Raw genomic sequence first — 24074 nt, 5'->3', positions numbered from 1 at the left:
GTTTTATTTTAGAAGGGCTTGTTCTCTATTATTCCTTTTCTTGTTAGTTTTTGTTGAGTTAGAAGAAGGGCAATATCCTGCTATTTTCAATACGAGTTCCTATAATCGACTATGTTTTAGGTAAATTTTTTGGATTGTTTAGGAACGGCTTGTGTTCACATAGTGTGAACTACAGTTAAACTTTGCAATGATCTGGTTAACTTGGTCAATGCAGACAGCCAAGATAAATTTGTGTTTAATAATTTATACTAATCAAATGAACCAAATCTCCTTTTCATTTTGTGCTATACAGAAGGCCTGCAAATAACATTCTACTGACAGCATCTTCCTCTCAGGATACACCTGAGGAACTAGCCATGCCTGCCTGGTTTCAGATAAGATTCAACTTCTCTACATGATTCATGTGCAGTCTGATTGAAGGATTAAATATTTCTGAATACTAATCCCATTTGACAAGAACAGGCACGAATACTTGTTTTGCAGGGACTGACTCAGGGTCTATACTGCTCTTTCTTTATTTAAGTCCCTGTCTTGTGTCCTAGCTAGGTCCTGACTCTGTCACGTATGTCACAATTTCCATGCCTCTCACACTGCTTGGAATGGAGCAGAGGCCCAGCATCAGTCTATTACTATTGTCTATAATAAAGCAAAAGATGGATTTAAATAAGCAAATTTCTTCTGCCGTACTTCCAGTTTTGAAACATCTGGAGTAGTTTAAAAGCCTAATTTCTAAAAATCAAGCAACATAAATTAATAATTATACAAATTTTAATATATTTAAAAAATTTTTAAATATATTTGAAAATCTAAAAGACCCAAAGTCAAGTACTATTCTTAAATAAAATACCCTTCTAATTAGAGTGAATGTGTAAGATAGTAAAGATTTAAAAAGAACCTATTTGTAAAAAAATAATACAACATATGCACATGACAGTTTATGACATATATATTTAAAGTTTGTAGATATTCTTGGAAAAGAGCTTAATGCCACTTTTATTACCTTTAATTCACTCATTTTTATGCTAGCTTAAATTTTAAGGCTTATGTGAGCCAACTTTAGTCCTTCAATGTTTAATAAAATGAAGACTGTACAAGACTAAATGTAGATTAGACTTAGGCATAAGGGCTAGAACTGAAATGCTCTATATATGAAAGAAGTCAAGAATCATTATGATTGACCTCATAGTACCCTAGGAAGGTATACTCTTCTGACACTGCTTATTTGAGTACAGAAAGTCATGACAGCAACAGTGAAAAGTAAAAAGTTTACTAGTTTCCTCACAGCTTAGTTCTTGTTGGGTTTTTTTTTTTGCGGTACGCGGGCCTCTCACTGTTGTGGCCTCTCCCGTTGTGGAGCACAGGCTCTGGAGGCGCAGGCTCAGCGGCCATGGCTCACGGGCCTAGCTGCTCCGTGGCATGTGGGATCTTCCTGGACCGGAGCACGAACCCGCGTCCCCTGCACCGGCAGTCGGACTCTCAACCACTGCGCCACCAGGGAAGTCCCACAGCTTAGTTTTTTTAAAGTGTCATCTTAATTTTCTGTTGGCCCTCATTTTTCACATTTATTTGGTTTACTACAAGACCTTATTTCATCCCCTCCTAAGCCACAGATAAAGTAATTCACTAATTGCATCAGCTACAGGATAATTTTATATTTAGAACTTCAGAAATGTCCTCCTTGGCTAATATAAACCATGTTTTAAAACCAATATTAAACTGGCTATCATCTACACAGCTGAAATTTATTTTTAACTCCACAAAAATTTTCAGTTACACTATAAAAAAGATCACTATTATAAAAAAGAAGTCTGACATGTGTGTATCATGTTTTATTATCTTATATTTTTACGCCCTATTATCTTCCAAATTAATTTGGCAGAGTATTTGGGAAACAGTCTAGGAATTTAAAGGAAAAAATGAAATCACAGTAAGATGGAGTCTTAAAATAGCCTGAACTGAGGATTAGTGTTTAATTGAGAACTTTCTGACGATGCCATGATTTTGAAATAAAGCAGAACTTTTTCAACTTTTCCAGACCTTTTAACAATGTGGCAAATTTCATTTTGCTCCTGTGGCTGTATTAATCCATTACACTCTTGGGCAAATGGAGCCCAAAACTTATCTCTACTACATAAACAAATTCAAACAAATAAGCCTTCAGACATTACTCAATCCTGAAGGACATTCAGGAAGTTTGAGATCAGATCACACACTTTTTGTAATTGTGTTCAGAAAAACTAGGCCTCTCTGACAAAATATCAAGGTAAAGAAGCCTAAGTACAAATATAGAAGATGAGGAGAGTCAATAATTTGCGATGTTTTGGTTGAAGTTGAGGGCTTTTCTCAACCTGGACTATTTCTACGAAACAGTGGTTTTTGGAAGTATTTTAATATCAATTCCATTTATTAATTCAAAAGATATTTACTGAGTATCTACAGCATGTTAGAATGCCTCAGAGACATTAATGAATAAAACAGATTTCTGCCCAAATGGAGCTTACATTCTATCTGGGGGACAGTAAAAGCAATAAAGACCATAAGCAAGTGCGTTAGAAGGCGATAAGTGCTAGAGAATAAACAAAAATTATTACTCTGGTAAATCTAGTCAGTATTAATCTAGTAGATCTATACAGCGTTTTATCTGTAATAGTAATCCATTAAATTACATAAATTATATAGTAATCTATACCTAACCTAGGAATTCTATGTAGTATGGTAAATACTACATACTATATAGTATAGTGTATCTTTTATAGAAAAAACTTGCTTTATCAGGAACTCTATAGAATCATACCGATAATCATATCAATGATTTAGAATGTTGTTATCCATAGTAAACAACAGATTAAAAATGACATTTAACCCAAACTTCATATTTGTTGTGGTTGGTATTAATCCAAGAGACAAAATACTCACAAAACCATTCTAAGTCCACAGCTGACAAGGTTTTTACATGCAAGTAAACATAAAGTTGTGAATCTGCTGGGTTATATGGTCATCTCTTGGGTATCCCGGTAGTTTTGATTTGAAAAGAGTTTAGATACAGATCATTTTTTAAACTACCTTTTATAAAACTACAAAACTAACACAAATCTTTGGAGGCCACTATCGGAGATACACTGACCAAATTACACAGAGTACTCAGATTTTATTATTCAATGGATTGAGGTTATATACAGGCTCCCCACGCTACAATTTTCATTTGGGTTTTAGGGCACTGGCCTGGTTTTCTGCAATATACCATTTACATGGGCTGGATAGGTAACTTCTCTACCTCTGACACTGGTTACTAACATCAGTTTGAAAGATTTCACATCTAACTTTGTACATGATTTAATTAGAACAAATAAACCTAACTCTCATAACTTAAGTATGAGTAACATCATTTCTGTGGATAATACAAAAGTACTTTCCAGTTTCCTGTGATCCTACTACCATTTGAAAGCTCATTATGGCACTCTGTTCCAAGCTCTAAAAACGTGTTTAATCCATATGATGTCAGAGAAGTTGCCAAAAAAGGCTAAGAATCATGGTGGCTGAAAAGCAATTATCCAGTTAAGTATTTAACAATTTCTGGCTATTTGGTTTAAAGTTTATGGTTGTAGCATCCTCAGGGCCCCAATCTAACCCCGATATGTGGTTAGGAAGATTGCCTGGAGACAAGATTGTAACCAACTGGTTACAAGCTCAGAAATAACTACAGTCATGGATGGAGTTAATACTTTGTCTCTGAAGATACTATTAATAACAATACAGGACGGCTCACTTCTCCCTGTCACCTGGGTTCAGGTTCTTATATGTTGAATGAGATTGGAAAGACAGAAAAAATGTGTCGCCTGGGTATTTACATATGCAAAGTTTGAGGGGCTGTAGCAGGGAGTGTGTAGCACCATCTGGATGAAGACATGGAATGGCTTATCCTCTGACTGTATTGAATATTTTTAATTGTATTTTAAAAATTTTCCCCAGTTTTTCATACTTTTCATATATCTCTTCTCCTTTTTGGTCAATTGAAAAATATTTATTAGGTGGCTAGAAGGTAAGCCATCTCTAGTCAGGCTTGCTGATGAGGCTCCTCTTGGAAACAGTATTGGGTTAAAGGTTCCCATCCACAGTGCCAGATTCTCCCAGCGCACTGAAAGGAGCCCAGACACATGGGTGACTCTGTGCACACAGGCTGAAGGCTAACTCACCTTGGCAAGCTCCAGTGCGGATGTTGGGGATGAAGCCCCGCCGGCAGGGCTGAGGCTGGGCGGGACACATCTCACAGGGGTGGCCCCAGGCCCGTCCAATGGTGGCACAGCACAGAGTCTTTGTGCAGACAATGCCTGTCAGCTGCCCTTGGCACATCTGGTTGTTGACCTGAGTGAAACATGGGCCTGTCCTGTAATCTGGAATGTGAAAGAAGACAGGAAGACAGGTTTTATGATCACACACCAATCTTACACCAGGACCTCCAAATACATAAAACAGAGACTTTTCTGATGAAAACATCGCACAACAAAAGGCCAATGTGTTTGATTTTGAAAATTCTTAATTTTTCAATATTGAGAAGTGCATTACAAGAATTCAATGTATTCTACCCTAGACACTGTAAATAGATGGCTCAAGGGTTGTGTCTGGGACACAGATGTGTTTTCTTGGCCGCCTAATGTTTTAAAAGAATTTAAATGAGTAGCCAACATTTTTAAATGGGGAAATTTCACATGAAATTTATATTTCTGGCTTTTCTTAAAAAGTTGGAAGTTCTAGCCATGCTAGGCCTGACATGTTGCAAGGCAGTAGTGGAGTGAAGTGTGTCCCCTCTATGACAGCACCGCCACAGCCACCCAGCCCTCTTCACTCACTGGTGTGCGCCACCTGTGCCCTGATGGTACCTGCTTTAGTGGCTCCTCTTTACCTAGAAAAATTTCTTCTTTCACTAGGTGGTCAAGAGTTCAGAAAATCAAAACAGAACCAATGAAGATACACCCTTCCATATCACATCTGTATTTGGGCAGTCCAGAATGTCTATAATCATTTAGTTCTAACAATTGATTTCTGTTTCCTTGTCAGTCTGTTTAGTTCTATGTGTAGCTCAGCTTGGAACACAGTACTAATAAGGCCCGTGGTCATGGATTCTTTCCAAGTTAATATTATATGATCTCTATTCTCTAGAAGATGATTGTACAATTGTCCAGCTCGGTTATGATGATGATAAAAACGTTAGCAAATGTGTGTCACTTATGATCTACACGCAGACTCTTCTATGAATATTAAGGACAGCTATTATGACCCTTGGGTCACAAAGTGGCTCATGGACCAGCAACATATGCATCACTCAGGAGCTGGTTAGAAATGCAGACTGAGGCCTCATACCAGACACACTGACTTAGAATATGCATTTAACAAGATATTTAGGAGATCCATACACACCTTAAAGTTTAAGAAGGACTGATCCAGACTACAAGCAACTTGAAAGCTGCGCATTTCTATTATATCTCTCTTCCTGCTATAATTTACTTAAATGACTCTTTAAGATGATCAGTATATGTATATTATTTTAAGCAGAACTGAATTATTAATGGATTTTTAATTTGTTGCTTGTGTTTTGAAAGACACAGAAAATCAGAGAAAGGTCAGTTTCCCAAAGACTGTCCAATTAAATGATTAACATTTGTTATAAAGTTACAACAGAAATATGTGAAAAAGTTTTTCCCCCATTTACAGAGATTTGTACGCATACAGTTTATTAACTCTTGGGAATGTAAGAGGATAGTCAGGATTTCCTGATAAGCCTTAATGCAAATGACATAATTCCATTTGAAGGGGAAAGCCAGAACAAGTTTATTTCAGATTTTTGTAAGAACAAAACAATGTTACATTCCATGGAAGAACAGTCAATAATGTTGGTAAGACTTTTATGAAAAACTGTTCCTGGGAAATATCAAACTTGGATATAATTTAACATTCAAAATGCTAAACAAGAACAACTTAGATATCATCTAAATGCTACAGTATGACAAAAATACACCTTAGAGCCACATAAAATTTCTGTTTCTTAATGAAGAATGAGGCTTTGTTAGATACAAGAACATTTTAAAAGTTCAATATAAAGGGAAAAAATCTAAAATAGGTAACTTTTTTAGCAAGCTGGCTTAACATTCTGTTACTCTGCAACTGAACTTCAACAAAAATAGCTCATTTTAATCCATTACACAAGAACAGATGTGCTGGCTGCAAATCACGTTTTTGAAGAAGACAATCTTTGTATTATACATGTAGATATGTCAACCTTGTAAAGAAGCATGCTTCCCATACCACAAATTGCCAGGTCATAAATTTTTTAAACCTACTCTATTGTCCTTCAGGCAACACGTTATTTTGCCATTTTAAATAAATATTAGACTTACGATAAATTGTATCACGTTCTGAACAAGTAGGGAAAAGCCTACTTTTCACCAAGTCTCTTTTTCTGTTTTTTTTTTTTCATAGATTCATGCATATATACCTACGTTCACATTCTGTAGCCTTTTAGGATTCCCAGAGAGAAGCCTGCATAGCCTCTCTCATAATCTCATTCTTAAGTAAACCAGTTTGTCAGGAAATGCCTTCCTTCTAACTACAGCACCTTCTTAAAATTGTGTCCTCTTAGTCTGATCTTCTTGGAGAAGAGGACTATCTTGACAAGGATAGCTGTTTGTCCCTGCAAACGACCCTGGATGTTAAAGGCCCTAATTAAGCCAACCCCAGACTCCCCTTCCCGGGAACAGAGTTTACCATTCCTTATTTCTTCTGCCTGTATTTCCCTTCGTTAAGACTGTGCTTCAGAATCTATTTTCTTACATGGTTACACTTTGCTTTCTGGTTGGCAAGTGATTACCTTAAAATTTAAACTTACAATGTAACCTATTTATTCCAGAATTACTCACATGTAAAATGTGAACAAATTATTAGATACTGAAAAGAGATTTAAATTTCCTGATCAGATTTTAAAACCATTCTGTCCCAGACATTACTAGTATTTTAATTATGGTCAAAGAGTACTAAGAGACCTTAATTAAATGTTATGATGGGCCATACACTCATCAAGTTTTCACTTCAAGTAAAATATTATTGTATACCATGCTAACCATTCATAGGTAAGGACATACTTGCAGTGTGTTAACAAAGGATAAAAGGAGTGAACTGCTTAACACTTGGTATGCTGGAACCAGTGGGTTGGAAACAGATATTTTCCTCATTACTATATGACCAAGAAAATTTTGTTAAAAATTATCCTGTGAAACACAAATATTGCTATTTTGATTTTCAAATATCTAACTGCAATACAGCATATTAATTGGCTTTATATAATTTCACTTTTATTCACATTAAGCAATTGGTACAATTAGCAAACTCATCAAAAACTTAAATTCATTAAGGTATAACTTATACATCTATATTCATCTGTTTTAAATGTACAATTCAATGATTTTTCATAAATTTTATTGAATTGTGCAACCATCCCCACAATCCAACTTTAGGACATTTGCATCACCCCAGAAAGATTCCTTGTGCTCATTCCCAGCCCCCATCAACCACTAATCTTTCTGTCACTATAAATCTGCCTTTTCTGGACAATTTCATAGAAATGGAATCATATGATATGTGATCTTTCTTGTCTGGCTTCTTTTGGTTAGCATAATGTTCTTGAGGATCATTCATGCTATGGCATGGGTCAGTACTTCAATCCTTTTTACTGCTGAATAATATTCCACTATATGGATATACCACATCTGATAACCAACCAGTGGCCTTTTGCTGGGCCGTACAGTGAGCACATGTTTAACTTTTAAAGAAACTGTCAAACTGTTTTCCAAAATGACTTCATGGTTTTATATTCCTACCAGTAATAAGTGACAGTTCCAATTCCTCCACATCCGTGCTAATATTTTCTAGTTTCTATCTTTATTACTATAGCCTATGTTACCATTTTACTTTAAATAAATACAATTGAATATAGTTGGGAATTTTGCTATATTTCACAAGTCCTCTTAATATAACTAGAGATGCTAAACAGTGATAGCTAACCAAAGGTGAGCATTATTGTCATATGGACAACCAGACAACCTTGCAGAGGTTTCCAGAAGGTAAAGACAAAAACAGGTCTGCTGGGGATTTGGGATTGAGGGAGAAATTTTTTATTTATTCATTTATTTTTTTGCTTATTTATTCTTTTTGTTTTGTTTTGTGGAAGAGACGAGGATTACTAAAAGTCAATGGGAATGACCTAGTTGAAAGGGAGGGTTTCTGATTACCATAGAGAATAATAATTTCTAGTATAAGACCCCTAAGGAGTCAGGCTGAGTGAAACCAGAATTTGTGTGGAGTTATCCTTAGACAGGAGAAGAAAAGCACTGTTCTTGTAACCCAAGGGAGGAATGGCAGGCTGCACAGAGATGTAGCCATGTTTGTATAGTAGAGGATAATGAGCAATGTCCTCTCAGATACCTTCTCTTTTCTTTGTAAAACAGGAGGTGGGACAGTAGGTCTTTGGCAGAGGTTAGCTGGGGTGTCAGATCTCAGAGGCTAACTGAGATGGACACTGCAGATACCAAGAGAGGGAGCTGACCTGAGAATCCAGCAGATTCCCAGGTGACAACAGCACCTCTCTATGGTGGAAGAATAAGATGAACTTATAATGGGACCCATCTGTCTGTTTTGTGACGTTTTCCAACAGCTCTAGGCAGCTGAGAAGCTCACTCAGAGATAAGGGTTCATCTAGGATTAGGGTTTTGTCTGTCAGAGAAGAAAAAAATTTAGAATGGCAAGGGGGTGTAAGGTGTTGTTAGATATATCTTGAAATTATAGACTATGGAATCTAAGCTGGATGAGCTGGGAAGTGAAAAAAGGAATGGACTTACAGATTAAGAAGTGGGAGAAAGCAGTAAGATCAATAGACTAGGTGTCCCCAAGAAGCCCCACATGAGGCGGGAAATTAGTCACAGTGATAGCAATACATCAGCTGTCCATGTGGCTGTAGTAGTATTTATTTAACTGTCCGCAGAATGCAGTTAAGGTTCACAACTGCACAGATGTACACTCCATAATTTAGGAAAGCTACCCACAACTACTGTAATGTAAATGACATCCCCTGGAGTTGTGCAGTCAAATAATGCCATAAAGATATCCAAAATTCCGTTCATCCCCACTTTAGTACACAAATAATTGCCTGATCCCAGAAGGTGTATGAAAATATGTGAGATTTCTCATCAAGCTGCACAGTCGTTGGACTTAAGCAAGAAGGCATTTCCATTCTTTCCATTCTCAGGAACCAAAGAAATACAACATGCAATCAAGTGATCGTCTTGTGTGGGAGCTGCAGACATGAGTGAGTACGATGAAGAACTATGGAATGTGTATAATCTAAGTCTAATGATCCTGGCCATATGACAGCCTCCTTTGAGTAATGGAGTTTTTGACATAGCAATTACAAATAAGGTTTAGTGCATTCCATTATGGTTCTAATTGAGAATCTATCTAGTCAGTCTGCCAGCCGAAATATCTGATCACAGATATAACTGGAGCATGCAGAGAAGGCAACCACTCTAATTATAGTTTCCTTAGTCTCAATAAAATTTGCCTAAATGTCTGCTGCTCCAGAATTCATGCCGGGGCTAAATATTCAGAGTTAAGTAAAGTGAAATAAGATAGCGATTATCTTCCATGATGGAAAAACATCTGTCACCCTCAGGAAATTTTAGAATTAAGTACAGAAATGTTTAAGAGAATCAAAGCCATTAATTTAATATTTTTGCTTTTAGGAACTTGTGCAAAAATTATGTACCTGTAATGTTTAATAGCATCTTGCCCATTCCATTAGATTGCCTTGTAACCACAGTTTAAAATAAATAATTATGTAATTTATTTAGAGTTGTGATTTTTATGTTAAAATGTGACTATGCTTATACACACAACGGGATCATTTAAGTGAAGTTCAGATTTTTATAAATTTGTAAGTTTGAGTACTTAGACATTTAGATTTTAATTAGGTTTATGAGAGTAACTTGAGTACTTACAAAGGTTTTTAAGTTGCACAACTGAAGTACTTAAGGGAGATATTAGGTGTACTTAATATATTAAAGCAGTTTAAAAGGTAAGGAGGTGTTTCATTAGCTACATATGAAAATGGGACCAAATACTATTTAAAGACCTCTTAAAGTGACTACTAAAATCTGCTAGACTTATTAGTAGATGAGTGATATTTATACGCCAAATTTGAAAGCTCAAGGAATATACACTAAAGAACTGAAAGCAGGGATCTGAAGAGACATGGACAACCACGTACATAGCACCATTATTCACAATAGTCAAGAGGTGGACACAACCCATGTGTCCATTGACTGATTAATGAATAAACGAAATACATACAATGGAATACTATTCAGTTTTAAAAAGGAAGGAAATTCTGACACATGCTACAACACGGGTGAACCTTAAGGACATTATTCTAAGTAAAGCAAACCAGCGACAAAAGGAAAAATACTGAATGATTCCACTTTTATGAAATGTCTACAGTAGTCACATTCATAGAGACAGAAAGTAGAATGGTGCTTGTCAGAGGCTGGAGGGTAGATGGGGAGTTAAGTGTTTAATGGGTTCAGTTTCAGTTTTGTAAGACAAAAAAGTTCTGTGGATGGATGGTGGTGATGGTAGCACAACAATGTGCATGTACTTAATGTCACTGAACTGTACACTTAAAAATGGTTAAGATGGTAAGTTTCGCATTACATGTATTTTACACAATTAAAAAATATTTTTAAAAAGCTCCCAGGGCTTCCCTGGTGGTGCAGTGGTTGAGAGTCCACCTGCCGATTCAGGGGACACGGGTTCGTGCCCCGGTCCAGGAGGATCCCACGTGCCGCGGAGCGGCTGGGCCCGTGAGCCATGGCTGCTGAGCCTGCGCGTCCGGAGCCTGTGCTCCGCAATGGGAGAGGCCACATCAGTGAGAGGCCCGCGTACCGCAAAAAAAAAAAAAAAAAAAAAAAAAGCTCCCAGAATGACCAGGGTTTTGAAAGTATACTTAAAAAAGCAAACCCGAATTTTTAACACCAAAACAAATAAACTTTGAGTCTTTTTCATATACAGAGTCACCACTGAGGGCACTGAAACATCCCCCTTCCACACTGCTCACCTGCTTTGGCATGGATATTTATGCTGTTTACAACTGAGCACAAGTGCACACAGTGCTGCATGGGTCTTCTTCACTACACAGCTTGGCAGATTTTCTGTAAGGTCAGTTCCAAGGTCTGGAATTGCTGGGTCAAGTAGCCAGTTTGAAAAATATTACGGAATTGCTCTCTGAATAGGTGGTACCAATTTACACTATTATTTCCTCACACTCCTTCCAACACTGAGTAGAAGCAAACGGTTTAATTTTTATTAATTTAATGAGTGAAAAATGGTATCTCATTGTTTTCCCTGACTCATTCTCCCTACTTATTGACAATCAAGAGAGGAAAATTAACTCTGTGGCAGGCACTTTATAATGACCCTTTCTATAAACTACCTCACTTTATTTTGATGCGCTAACAATTTTTGTCATTTTTACACATGAAAAAACTAAAAATCAGACATTAAGTTATATGTGGAGAATCAAAGAGCTGGTAAAAAGAAATGTATAGATACCAAGGGGGAAAGGAGAGGGGAATGGGAGGAATTGGGAGATTGGGATTGACACATATACATTACTGATACAACTAATGAGAACCTACTGTATAGCACAGGGAACTCTACTTAATACACTGTGGTGACCTAAATGGGAAGGAAATCCAAAAAAGAAGGGATATATGTATACGTATAGCTGATTCATTTTGTTATACAGTAGAAACTAACACAACATTGTAAAGCAACGATACTCCAATTAAAATTAATTTTTTAAAAAAAGTGAAGCTGACATTGGACTTGGCCATCCACTTCATACCAAAGCACTGCACCATGCAGGACGCATTAATGAGACCCCGAGAGTGAACATCCACAGTCTCAGCTTTTGGTAGCTTTGCCTTCTCCTAACAGATCAAAGTCCTTTAGCATTTAAATGAATATCGTCACCGCTCCACAAATGCCTCCTCCCATCCAATGTACAATCTCCTAATTCCCAATGAGCAAGCCTGGTCTTGCTTTGTTTCTGATTTCTCCCAAAGATGAGTCTCCATCTAGCCAGATTATGTTAGGGACAAATTCTCTCTCTTACACTGAGAGAAACATTAAAGACTTTGCTTCTGCAAATAGATGAGTAACTATTTTAATTACCACAGCTGCATTGCATTTTGTTTCTAACATAATACCGTTATTTAATATTTCAGTGGAATGTGGACTCAGCAAATAAGGACCCCTTTCACCACCCTCTACGTACAGTCCTTCAAAGCACAAGGCTACTGCTGACATCAAAGAGCACTTGAAGAATGAAGAGGCAGGAAAGATAATTAGGTACTGGCCAGTGATGCAAACAAAATTGCTATCTTTGATGTCACGTTTCATAAGGATGAGGGCCATCAGAGATGTGGTCCTAAAACTCATAGCCTATGAACTTAAAGTGCACTCTCCCAAGAGCAAAGCCAATTAACTTACTTTAAGGATGACAAAAATTGCTTAAGATTATAAACTAGTAAGATTATTTAAGCAGAAAGATATTGTCACTTCTGAAAAAGAAAGTTAAAAAGACTAAAATATGTTGTCATGAGTTAATAAGGGAATCACAGACATAAATGATTAACACAGAAGATGGATAATATGCAAGTCAAATCAACAAAGTACCAAATTTTATGGTAGCTAAGAAAAACCTATAGTATAATTAAGTAAGCCTGAATAATTTCAGGGAAGAGTAATATGGACTCACAAACATTTATCCATTATCAATAAAGTCAGTGGAAACCAGTGTTTGAACAGATCTTATACATCCCTTGCACCGAATACAATGAGGTCACAAGACTGGATTAAAGCAGCAGTGAATAAAATATTAGGCACAGTTTGATGACAGAGTCTTTATGTAATAATATGGATGCAATGTACTGTTTTCTTTTTTTCTTTTTTTTTTTTTTTTTTTGTGGTACGCGGGCCTCCCACTATTGTGGCCTCTCCCATTGCGGAGCACAGGCTCCAGACGCGCAGGCTCAGCGGCCGTGGCTCACGGGCTTAGCTGCTCCGCGGCATGTGGGATCTTCCCAGACTGGGGCACGAACCCACGTCCCCTGCATCGGCAGGCGGACTCTCAACCACTGCGCCACCAGGGAAGCCCTGTACTGTTTTCTTTCTGAAATTTCTGCCTAAATCAACTCCTCCTGAGCCACGTAGGCAGCTGTATACATGCACTGAGTCAACCAAACATCATAAATCACAGCTTTCCCAGGAAACATGTCGCACTATATGACTGGAAAACCAAAGCCCTTCTCTATGATTCTGCCCTGACATAGAACTTCCAGTATAACATTTAACCAGCCAGGGCGGGGCTGGTATTTCTCCTGAGAAGAGAGCAAATGCCATGTGATCCATTTAATGGGGTTTTAACTATTTGGGAGTTTTAGGGAAATGCTGAAGAGCAAAAAAGACCATAGGTCATAAGGCCTTCTAAAAGGACACAGGTAGCATCTATCATTAGATCCATTTGACTTGCAAAGGGGGAGGCCCTTCCTCTGGGACTAGCCACATGAAGAACAGCAGAGAGTCCCCAGACCCTGCTGGCAGGGGTGGTCCAGCATGGGTGGTGGTCTACACTGGTAAAGTGAATCATTCCTGGCTCTCTGGTTGGAGCCTATACCTGTTCCTCATACATCAGGACCAGGAGAGGCTCAAGAGCAAAAGATGCCCCTGTGACCTCTCAGCAGGAAGGTTACAGTACTACAATTGCAGCTCAGTAAAATAAAAAGGACTATATCTTACACAGCCTGCAAGTTTGTAACCGCTGGAGAAAAGAAACCCAGGTAGCTTGACTGGTGTAGGTATTAAGGGAATTTGCTTCATGAATAGACAAACACATATTAAAAGACTAAAGTCTTTTTTTGGTTCAAGAAAGTAAACCCTTTCAATATTCAGACTCAACCGAAGAACAGAAAAACAAACGGTCACTGTCTCAAGCTAAATTAGTTGTCTAGAAGATCAGACAGAAGAAATAGCTTACAGCACAGAGCAAAATTTCTAAGAAATTAATATCATAAGTAAAAGATGAGACTTGGAAGACAGAGATTGAAGACAAGAATGTAAATAATATGAATTCCAAAATAAGATTTTTAAAAAAAACAGTAGAAAATAAAGAAATAATAGGAAAAAAAGAATTCCTAAGCTTAAGTGAAAAGCAGCTTTACATCTTTTGGTCACAGGGTGAAGTAAGTCAGAAAGAGAAAAACAAATATCGTATAATATCGCTTATATGTGGAATCTAGAAAAAGGATACAAAAGAACTTATTTGCAAAGCAGAAATGGAGACACAGACATAGAGAATGGACATATGGATACCAGGGGGGAGTGGGGGGTGGGATGAATTTGGAATTGGATTGACATATACACACTACTATATATAAAATAGATAACTAATGAGAACCTACTGTATAGCACAGGGAACTCTATTCAATGATCTGTGGTGACCTAAATGGGAAGGAAATCCAAATAAGAGGGAATATATGTATACGTATAGCTGATTCACTTTGTCGTACAGCAGAAACTAACACAACACTGTAAAGCAACTATACTCCAATAAAAATTTAAAAAATAAAAATAAATTGCTCATAGAGTCCTAGACAAGAATAATGGGAAAAAAAGATATATTAAAAAAAGCCTCACGAAATCTCTGAATAGCTGAACCTTAAGACTAAAAGGAAAAAAAAATCTTTCCATCTCTAGAAAGAAAGAACAGGCTATCTACAAAGAAGATGGACTAGCCTAGCATTAGTCTTCCCACTTGTAGTATAGAGAGTTAAAATACAGTGAAACAACATTTACAGGTTATTAATTTATAATTTTTGAGAAAGGATTCTTGAAACAAAAGAGCTATATGGTAAGACAGTAGCCTAAAATAATAATGTCTGGAATTGGGGAATAGGAGAGGTACTTGCCATAATGAGGACTTGGAAATAAATTATTCCTAAGATCTCAACTTGGGACTGGGAGATGTGAACAAGTAAAATGTCTAGGAATGAGAGGAATAGGGTTTTGTTTGTTTGTTTTTTGCGGTTTTTTTGCGGTACGCGGGCCTCTCACTGTTGTGGCCCCTCCTGTTGCGGAGCACAGGCTCTGGACGCGCAGGCTCAGCAGCCATGGCTCACGGGCCCAGCCGCTCCGCGGCATGTGGGATTTTGCCGGACCGGGGCATGAACCCGTGTCTCCTGCATCGGCAGGTGGACTCTCAACCACTGCGCCGCCAGGGAAGCCCCAGGAATAGGTATTTTTTAATTTCTATACCACAGAACTGTTGTAAGAGAGGAACAGATGTTTCCATACAACGGTAATCACTAGTTTAAAGAATACAGAATTTCTTAATTAAGGAAGAAGGGCAGTGGAAGCAGAGGAGTGAAATGTAAGTGATTAAGCCAAAAATGATAGCAAAGGGGAAAAAAAGGAAAACTACAAAATATAATGACTTTTATACATAAAGTAAAATGATGGGAATAAACCAAATAAATATACTGAAATCTCAATAAACACAAACATGCTTAGTTTTTAATCAAACAAAAAATCATTTGTAGATCCTATTAAAATAACAAAATTTAGCTCTATTCTGTCTATAAGAAAACCATCAAAATGAAATGATATAAAGAGTAGAAAACAGGACAAAGAAAAACCAGGGAAAACATAAATGATATAAAGCTGAAGTAGTAATAATCAATATCAAATAGAATGGAATTCAGGCACAAAAAGCAATACCTGAGTCCAAAAAAAGCATATTTACTTAAGGTTGAAAATTACAATTCATTAAGAGGATATAAGATTTATACACTAAAACTGTAATGAAATATCAATAGCAAAGTTTCAGTAAAACAAGCATAAAGTTATAAGAGGAATCTTTTCAAATCTGACAGAATAGACAAAAAATAAATAGGGATACAATCAAAAAGCTTGCCTCCATAGATGGATTTACAATTTTGTACCATATAAACAAAGAACGTGATTTTTTTTATTATTATGGGACACTGATTAAGGTGATCACATACTTGGTCATAAGCACACCATCATTTCAGTGAAATTCAATACAACCTCGGGGGGTTACACTGAATATTTTCTCTTCCACAGTGTGAAAGTCTGAATCAGCTCCTTGCATAGGAGGATTTTAAGTAATGTGGCTGATGACATTCACCAGAAAAAAATACCTTGTGTTTTTTTTCTTAAAGGGATCACAACCAACTTTTTAAACTGTAGAATCTGTGACATGAAAAAGTACTTTAGAGAAAGAAACTTCAGCAGTTATAAATTTCATACCAATGTGGTTTGTTATAATCTGTAACTGTGCTGTCCAAAACAGTAGCCACTAGCCACATGTGGCTCTCTAAATTTAAACTTTATATTTAAATTAAATAAAACAAACATTCACTTCCTCAGTCACACTAGCCACATGTCAAGCGCTTAAGAGCCACATGCGGTTAGTGGCTACCATACTGGCAGCACAAAGAACATTTCCATCAACCCAGAAAGTTCTACTGATGCACACAGGAGTAGCTGTCTCCCAACACCATGAGGAAACAGAGAATGAGACAGCCTTTGGCGTTGAGGCAAGAGTTCTTTAAGGTTATGTTTGAAGCTATAAATCATTCCTATCCTTTTTCAGTGCCTACCATGAAGTTTGTGCAGTACATTATGCCCATCATTTAAAGTTATCTGTACAATAACTTTATTTGGTTGGCATAAATAGCTTTTCTATACAGATGATGACAGTAGGCTCAGATAGGTTAAAGAAAATAAAATAAAAATTAAATAAAATTGCCCAGAGTCACAAGACAGTGCATGACAAAGCCAGAATTTAAATGTCAAATGTATCTGACCCCCAAACCCATGTCCTCAAGCACCACAATCTGCTACCTCTCAGTGGCATCATCGCTGGGAGCAGTGTCCTGTGTTTGTTCAGTGGTTCTCACTCTGCATTAAATGCTCTTTACTGGAGACATTTGTTTTTTTCCCTGGTTTTAAGACTGTAATCCTTTAATTTAGCTCATAAGTGAAGTCCAGCTTACCAAATACTTCCCTGGACACTTTGATATGCCTCCAAAGAGAACCACCATGTCTCAGATGGCTGCATGTCCAACTGGATTTAGCCTTTCCACTACTCTCAGTGAGCAAGTACTTCTCAGCTATGGAAATTCTCTTTCAGCAGGCACTCTATGGCATGATGGCCCAACCAACTTCAAGTCATACCAGCAGCTTCTCTTCTGTTCTCTAAGAAGGTGGACTACGAAGAAGTATCCCTTCAATGCTAAGACAGGCTGCAGTGCTGGAACTGTAGACATTGCTGGCCAAATGCCCAAGAAGCCACACACAGTATCTACAGAAGGCGAAACACTGCTCTGCAAACTTCCAAAATAATCTGCACTATTAGGTAGGTGCTGGGCTTTGCTGCCAGCTTCCCAAAAGGTTTCCAGGCCATTCTAGAGGAGGCATAGAAAAGTATTTTGAGAACTGTATAGCATTATTTAAATTTTAATTATTTTCAATAACAACTTTTAAAGATAGAACACCCTTACAGATTATCTGATCCTGTGATGAAGAGATGAGGAAATAAAGTCCAGAAAGTTTTGGCAACTAGCCCCAAGTCAAAAGGATTTGATGTGACAGCTTGAGCCTCCTGATTCAGTCTCCTGCAGTATTCAACCTCAAATTAGAGGCTTACAGCCGATGGAATCTGGGGTGTCAAGGGCTTTTCATGACAAAATACACCCACTGAGTTGAGATCCAGAAATATGGTCTAACTCAGTAATTCCCAAGATGTGGTCAATGGAACACCAGTGCCACAGAATATTTGGAGGATTTTGTCAAAAAAGAATTCTGGGGCTTCCCTGGTGGCGCAGTGGTTGAGAGTCCACCTGCCGATGCAGGGGACACAGGTTCGTGCCCCGGTCCGGGAAGATCCCACATGCCGCAGAGCGGCTGGGCCCGTGAGCCATGGCCACTGAGCCTGCGCATCCGGAGCCTGTGCTCTGCAATGGGAGAGGCCACAACAGTGAGAGGCCCGCGTACCGCAAAAAAAAAAAAAAAAAAAAAAAAAAAAAATTCTGTGATCAAATATATTTGATTTAAAAAAAGGAAAAATGTGTGTATGTGCAGGTGAGTGTGAAACTACATGATTTTTCAGGAGCCCTCAGTGTACTTATGTGCATTATTAACTGCCAAGAGGAGGGTATAACAGGCAGTGTTCAAAATTTATTTGCTCATAAAATATTTTCATTCAATAGCATTCCTCGAGACTAGAGTGGGGGGCTTCCTGGGTGGTGCAGTGGTTAAGAATCTGCCTGCCAATGCAGGGGACACGGGTTCGAGCCCTGGTCCGGGAAGATCCCACATGCTGCGGAGCAACAAAGCCCATGTGCCACAACTACTGAGCCTGCGCTCTAGAGCCCACGAGCCACAACTACTGAGCCCGCATGCCACAACTACTGAAGCCCGTGTGCCTAGAGCCCGTGCTCGGCAACAAGAGAAGCCACCGCAATGAGAAGCCCGCACACCGCAACAAAGAGTAGCCCCCAGCTCACTGTAACTAGAGGAAGCCCACACGTAGCAACAAAGACTCAACACTGCCAAAAATAAACTAGAGTGGGATGAAATAAATGCACTTTGGCAAACACTTATCTAACCTTATCAAAAGATGAGTCCCTTGTCGTATTCTCAAACATGACTGCCTGGAATAGATTTAATAGAACGGTATCTTTTGTGTAATTGGCTTTCCTCCAGATGACATCACTACTACCATAAATATCATGGAGAACTATAGAAACTTATGACATGATTGTAGCATTCAAACTTTCTTAGCAGTTGCCAAACTATTGCCTAAACTGCTAATAATACTGAAATATTTATAAGTGATCATAGTTCAGAGGTTCTGTGTTTCCTTGCATTATTGTTCTATACATCAAAGATCACATCTATTCTTCTAGAGCCTAAAATCTGATGTCCCATAATCAGTGGAAAGCACACAGTCCCACATTCCTGTGTAGGATGTTGTCGGCAATGTGAGGAAATACACATATAAATAGTGATATGAACAGAGGTATAAAGTACTGTATAACTACTATAAATACATTATATACTTTTTACTGTTCTGACCATCAAAACAACACCATGACTTAGGTACTATTATTATGCCCATTTTAGGGATGAGCAAACCGAGGTACAGTGAAGTTAGGTAACTGGCCCAAGGTCACAAAGATAGTAAGTGGCTGAACCAGGAAAAAAAAAAAAGATGTGATAAAGAGTCACACAATTAGCTTTCTCACATTTCTTTTTAAAGCAACGGATGATAATGAGATAAAGTGTGTACACTTACTCCACACAGTACTGAGGTTTTCAAGCAGTTCATCTTCTACCTTGAAACCTTCAAAGGTGAACTGTCATATTTTGGGGCTCTAGCATTATATGCATATAGAAGCACTTAACACACTAATTAAGAGCACAGGATTGCAGTCAGACAGCTCTGGATTCACAACCATTCACCTATGCTTCACAAACTACTCACCTATAGCCTTGAGTAAGTTACTTTAACTCAGTTTCCTTATTTGTAAAAATGAGTATAACAAGAGAACTTTACTTAGAGCTTATGATGTGGATGTCAGCCTGTCGTGAGATAAAAACTTCCAGTACTTAACACAGTGCCTGGCTTTTAATAAATGCGCAGCTGCTGGTGGCTGTTCTCATAACTGTGGCTATTGTGGCTATTAATAAACAATTTTAGAGCACTCTCTAGTCTACAGCACACTTTTCTATGCTTTATTTCATTACGGCCAATACAGTGACATTGCAAGGTGAAGGATGAGGGAAGCAGAAAAGCCTCCATCCACCTTTGTTCCTCATAATTATACATGGATACAATTTTCCTGGATGTGAAAGCTGGAAGAAACCACTTGTATGGATAGCAGGATCCTTCCAAGAAATAATATACTTCCTCACGGAGTTATTTTCTCTATTAAAGTTCCCTCTTTCCCAAAGATCTGTTTGGAATCGAAGCCAGGTTTCACAGCCTGAAAATTAATACTGTGCAGCCAGAAATAAATTATTTTGCAAAGAGAAATACCAGACCCACATAATTTTACTCAGTGAAAAATAATCTCCCTTTTTACCTCGCCAGAAAGTACAATGGACAAATATAACAGCACAACGTTTATCCATTAATGTGGTCTGTAAAAGAAAGCACCCCTTTTGATTCCTGACTCCTAGCCATTATTCCAGCAGTACTGCTCCAGCCTGGCAACAAAAGCACCATCATCAATTTGTGATTAGCCATGACATTATCTGGTTTTCAGATTATCCATTTCTACCTGCAGCCTCTATCTCCTTGCCAGGAGACTATGCCTTGTGCCACTGAGAGCAGGCCCTCAGTAGAGAGGAATCATGGCACAGAATACAATGAGATTGTCAGCATCTGAGCTTATGGGGGAGGCTCTGACTGCCTAATGATGAAGATCACAGAAAACCCCAGCTAAATGTCCACATGTTTCCAAACTTCGCTAACATTCCAGATACAGAAACACATCCTGACACTTAAGTAAATTTTAAAATTTCCAACCAGATGTTTGCTAGGTTAAATATGCGTCTCTGATTGACTTCAAAAATTAGAAGATTATGATTCTTATTTTATATTATCTATTTATATCTTCTGTCGCTAATTAGTAAAGGAAATCAAACTTGAAATTTCCTACTAGAGAAAAACATCTTCCTCGAGTACTCACACATTTCATATTATCTTTTTTGGTATATAATATAAGCATTGTGCTTATCAGATTTCTACTCAGTAAGCAAGTTGTTCTAATTCCTGGGTCATTACAGAATGTTTGTCATAATATATAGACAGGAAGTAATAAACCCCATAGGGTTTCTTTAATTAATCATACATTTTGAGGGCAACTAAACTGTTTAACAAAAAGGCTCTATTTTAATTCCTCATAAATCTGAATAGTTGCGATGGATTTATAGAGTTCATGAAAATCACGGTCAAAAGATATGATGAGCTATGTAGGGAAAATGTGAACATATTTGGCTCGTTCTGCCTCCAAACCTATTTCCCGTTTAGGAGAAAGCTCTATTGTGTGAGTTTTGGTGGGAGAACTGATGCAAAGGTACATATTCAGATATCTGTCTCAACAGCAGGAGGACAGGGGAGGCATCAAAGGACTAACTAGGTACTAACCAGCTAAGACCTCAGCTGATTTTTCTGCTGTCAGCTTCCCTTGTCTCTTACCTAGTCTCCAAGTTTCCTTCTCTAGACTGCCCACAGATTCTATGTCTACCCTTTCAATTACATACAATTTGTTATTATTTTTAATTAAATGAGCCAAATTTGGTTCTTGTGTTTTGCAGTTAAGACCTCTAACTGTTTCAGGTAGCATGCTATTCATCGTGGAAAATATTAAATAAAGTTAAATATGTTAACTAAAACTTAAGACTCCACATAATTTTTTCCATCTGTACTCTTGTAGGTAGGATGTGAAGTTCAAGGGCAGCTATCATTCTTTGCAGGGACGTCCCTGTTCTGATTAGAATTTTAGAACATTGCTATATTAATAATATGCCCTGGAGCTCCAAATTTTTAATCATTCCCATGTCACCTGCAAATATTAATAATTAAGATATTTAAATGATGCTTAACCCTTAAAAGGTACACATGCTTGTTTTAGTAAAGATTCTTCAAAATCATTATAATGTGAAAATCTGCTCTTGTCTAATTTATAATAACTTGCCAAGGTGTGGAAACAGCTAAGAGGTTTTTAAAAGACATGAACAAGAAATTAGACAGGCTGCACTGATTTAGGGTTGACAAGAATAAAAAGCACTTTATGAAAGGTGACATCCAACAAGCTATGGAGAGAAGGAATACCAGCTGAAAACGAGATCCAGCCTTTTGGAAAAACTACCTGGGACCGGCTAACTCTTTAACTTATCTTGGAAGAGACTCACAGTCCCTAAGCAATCTGTTACCTTTGGGGCAGCAGACTTAAAGTCTGCCTGTTTCCAAGTTCTGAATTTTTACTGATTCTATGTTACAATTTTAATGAACAACCCAAGACAGGTAAGTCTGTGGGATACATAAAGTATAATGACTTTGAACCCGTAAAAGTTTCCCAAGCATTGAAAAATAAGTTGCCTGGGGGAAAAGACCTCAGAAGATATTAACATTTTGTATGAATCGATGGTTCTTAAAACATTTTATTTTAACTGATAATAGCTGGAAAAATTTTTAAGTGTATAGTAATTTTCTTCAATAATATAATTCTTTTTATAGAGTAGATGAATCTGGTTGCCAGTAGAGGCTACTTAACAGCATTTCAATCCTTCTGCTGTGTATGTCTTGACTGCTATGAGTAACATTTCCACCATATATGTGATGGAAGCCTGTAAGTGATTGGGCTGTCTAATATACTCCCAGAAACTGAACTGCATATGGAATGGGCAAGGTGGAGGGGTGCGAGAAAAACTAATTGTTTAATGTAAAACTTCGTTCAATTTTTATTTTTGTATTTTCATAGAATTACAGCTTTTTTCATGCCGTTGTATTATCTATACTTGAGCACATTCATGCTTGTTCTTATTCTCTCTCTTTACGTATCTATTCTAGGTCCTTTAAGTTACTATAACTTAAGCATTAAGCAGATACAGAATATTAAATATTTTAGTATACCTACATATTCGATACTTTTAAGCAGAAATCATAAAAGAAATTAGTAAAAGAGAATTAGTTAAAACTAAAATCTTCTATATAAGAAAAATCACCATAAGCAAAAATTCAAAAGCAAACAACAGTCTAAGAGCAGATAGCTGAGCCATATAAATATATAAATAAATAAATAAATAAATATAAATATATATATACACACACACATATATAGACATTAATTCTGTTTATGGTTTATGTAGGTATGACATATGTACATGTACATATACATATATATATCTATATGCCATAAACAAAGAATTAATATCCAGAATATAAGAAGAAGGCATGCAAATCAAAAAGTAAAGATGAACACCTCTAGAAAGATAGAGAAAAATATTAATAAACAACTCACAGAAGAGAATACAAATGGTTGATAAATAATGAAAAGATATGCAAATATCCTGAGAGAAACAAAATTAAAATGAGGTATAATTGGACACACAGCAGACAGGGCAAAAAATGTGGCAAGCACTGTTCCAAGCATCTTGCGTATTTTGTGTTGTTTAGTCCTCATGAAAACTTTACAAGGTATGGCTATTATTACCCTCATTTTCCAGAAGAGCAAAGTGAGGTACAGAGAGTTTGGGTCAATAAGCTAGTGAGTGGTAGTCCACGCAGCCCAGCTTCTTAACTTGACAACACAAAGTATTGGATAATACTGGATAAGACAACTCTGGCTAAGAAAGGACCATGTTCATGGTCAAGTGAACTGTTGTGGAGAGAAGTCTAACAATGCGTGACAAGCTGAAGATGCATACATCCAATCTTGTTTAGTCAAGAGAAACTCTTACATACATGCACAAGGAAACACTTTAAAAGAAGTTCATCGTAGCACTTTTTAATTAGAAAAAATGAGAAAGAATCTAAATGTTTATCAGTGAAAGAATGAATAAGTAACCTGCTTTACAGTTATACAAATGGAATACTGCAGAATAGTTTAAATGAATAAACTAGTTCTGTATGTATTAACATGGGAAGATCTCAACAACAATGTTCAATGAAAATAAGTTAAAGGATACATGGAGTCTGATAGCATTTATTATGTTCATTAAAAATGTAAAACAATGATATATATATATAATTTGTGGAAACACTAAATGTAGTAAATGTATAAAGTGAATGGAGTAAATACACTATAAATTATGACAGTGATTACCTCTGGAAAAGCAGGAGAGAGGAAAAAAAAGAACAAAGGGGATTTCAATTTACCTGT

At 37.2% G+C, this 24074-nt stretch overlaps 1 protein-coding gene across 1 annotated transcript in view; it reads right to left on the bottom strand.

Moving 5' to 3' along the window:
- Window positions 1-24074, bottom strand: part of FBN2 (fibrillin 2) — a gene marked incomplete at both ends in the record, with an annotated part of 230962 nt that overhangs the window by 163353 nt on the left and 43535 nt on the right. The window contains one exon of the mRNA XM_082837201.1: window positions 4194-4391. Within this exon, the coding sequence (XP_082693327.1) occupies window positions 4194-4391 (198 nt within the window). The remainder of the gene's footprint in view (window positions 1-4193; window positions 4392-24074) is intronic.

This window comes from Leucopleurus acutus (assembly GCF_964270905.1).
Source record: "Leucopleurus acutus genome assembly, chromosome: 3".
Taxonomy (NCBI): domain Eukaryota; kingdom Metazoa; phylum Chordata; class Mammalia; order Artiodactyla; family Delphinidae; genus Leucopleurus; species Leucopleurus acutus.
Note: the sequence above shows the minus strand (reverse complement) of the source record. Positions and strands in the feature narration are given on the sequence as shown.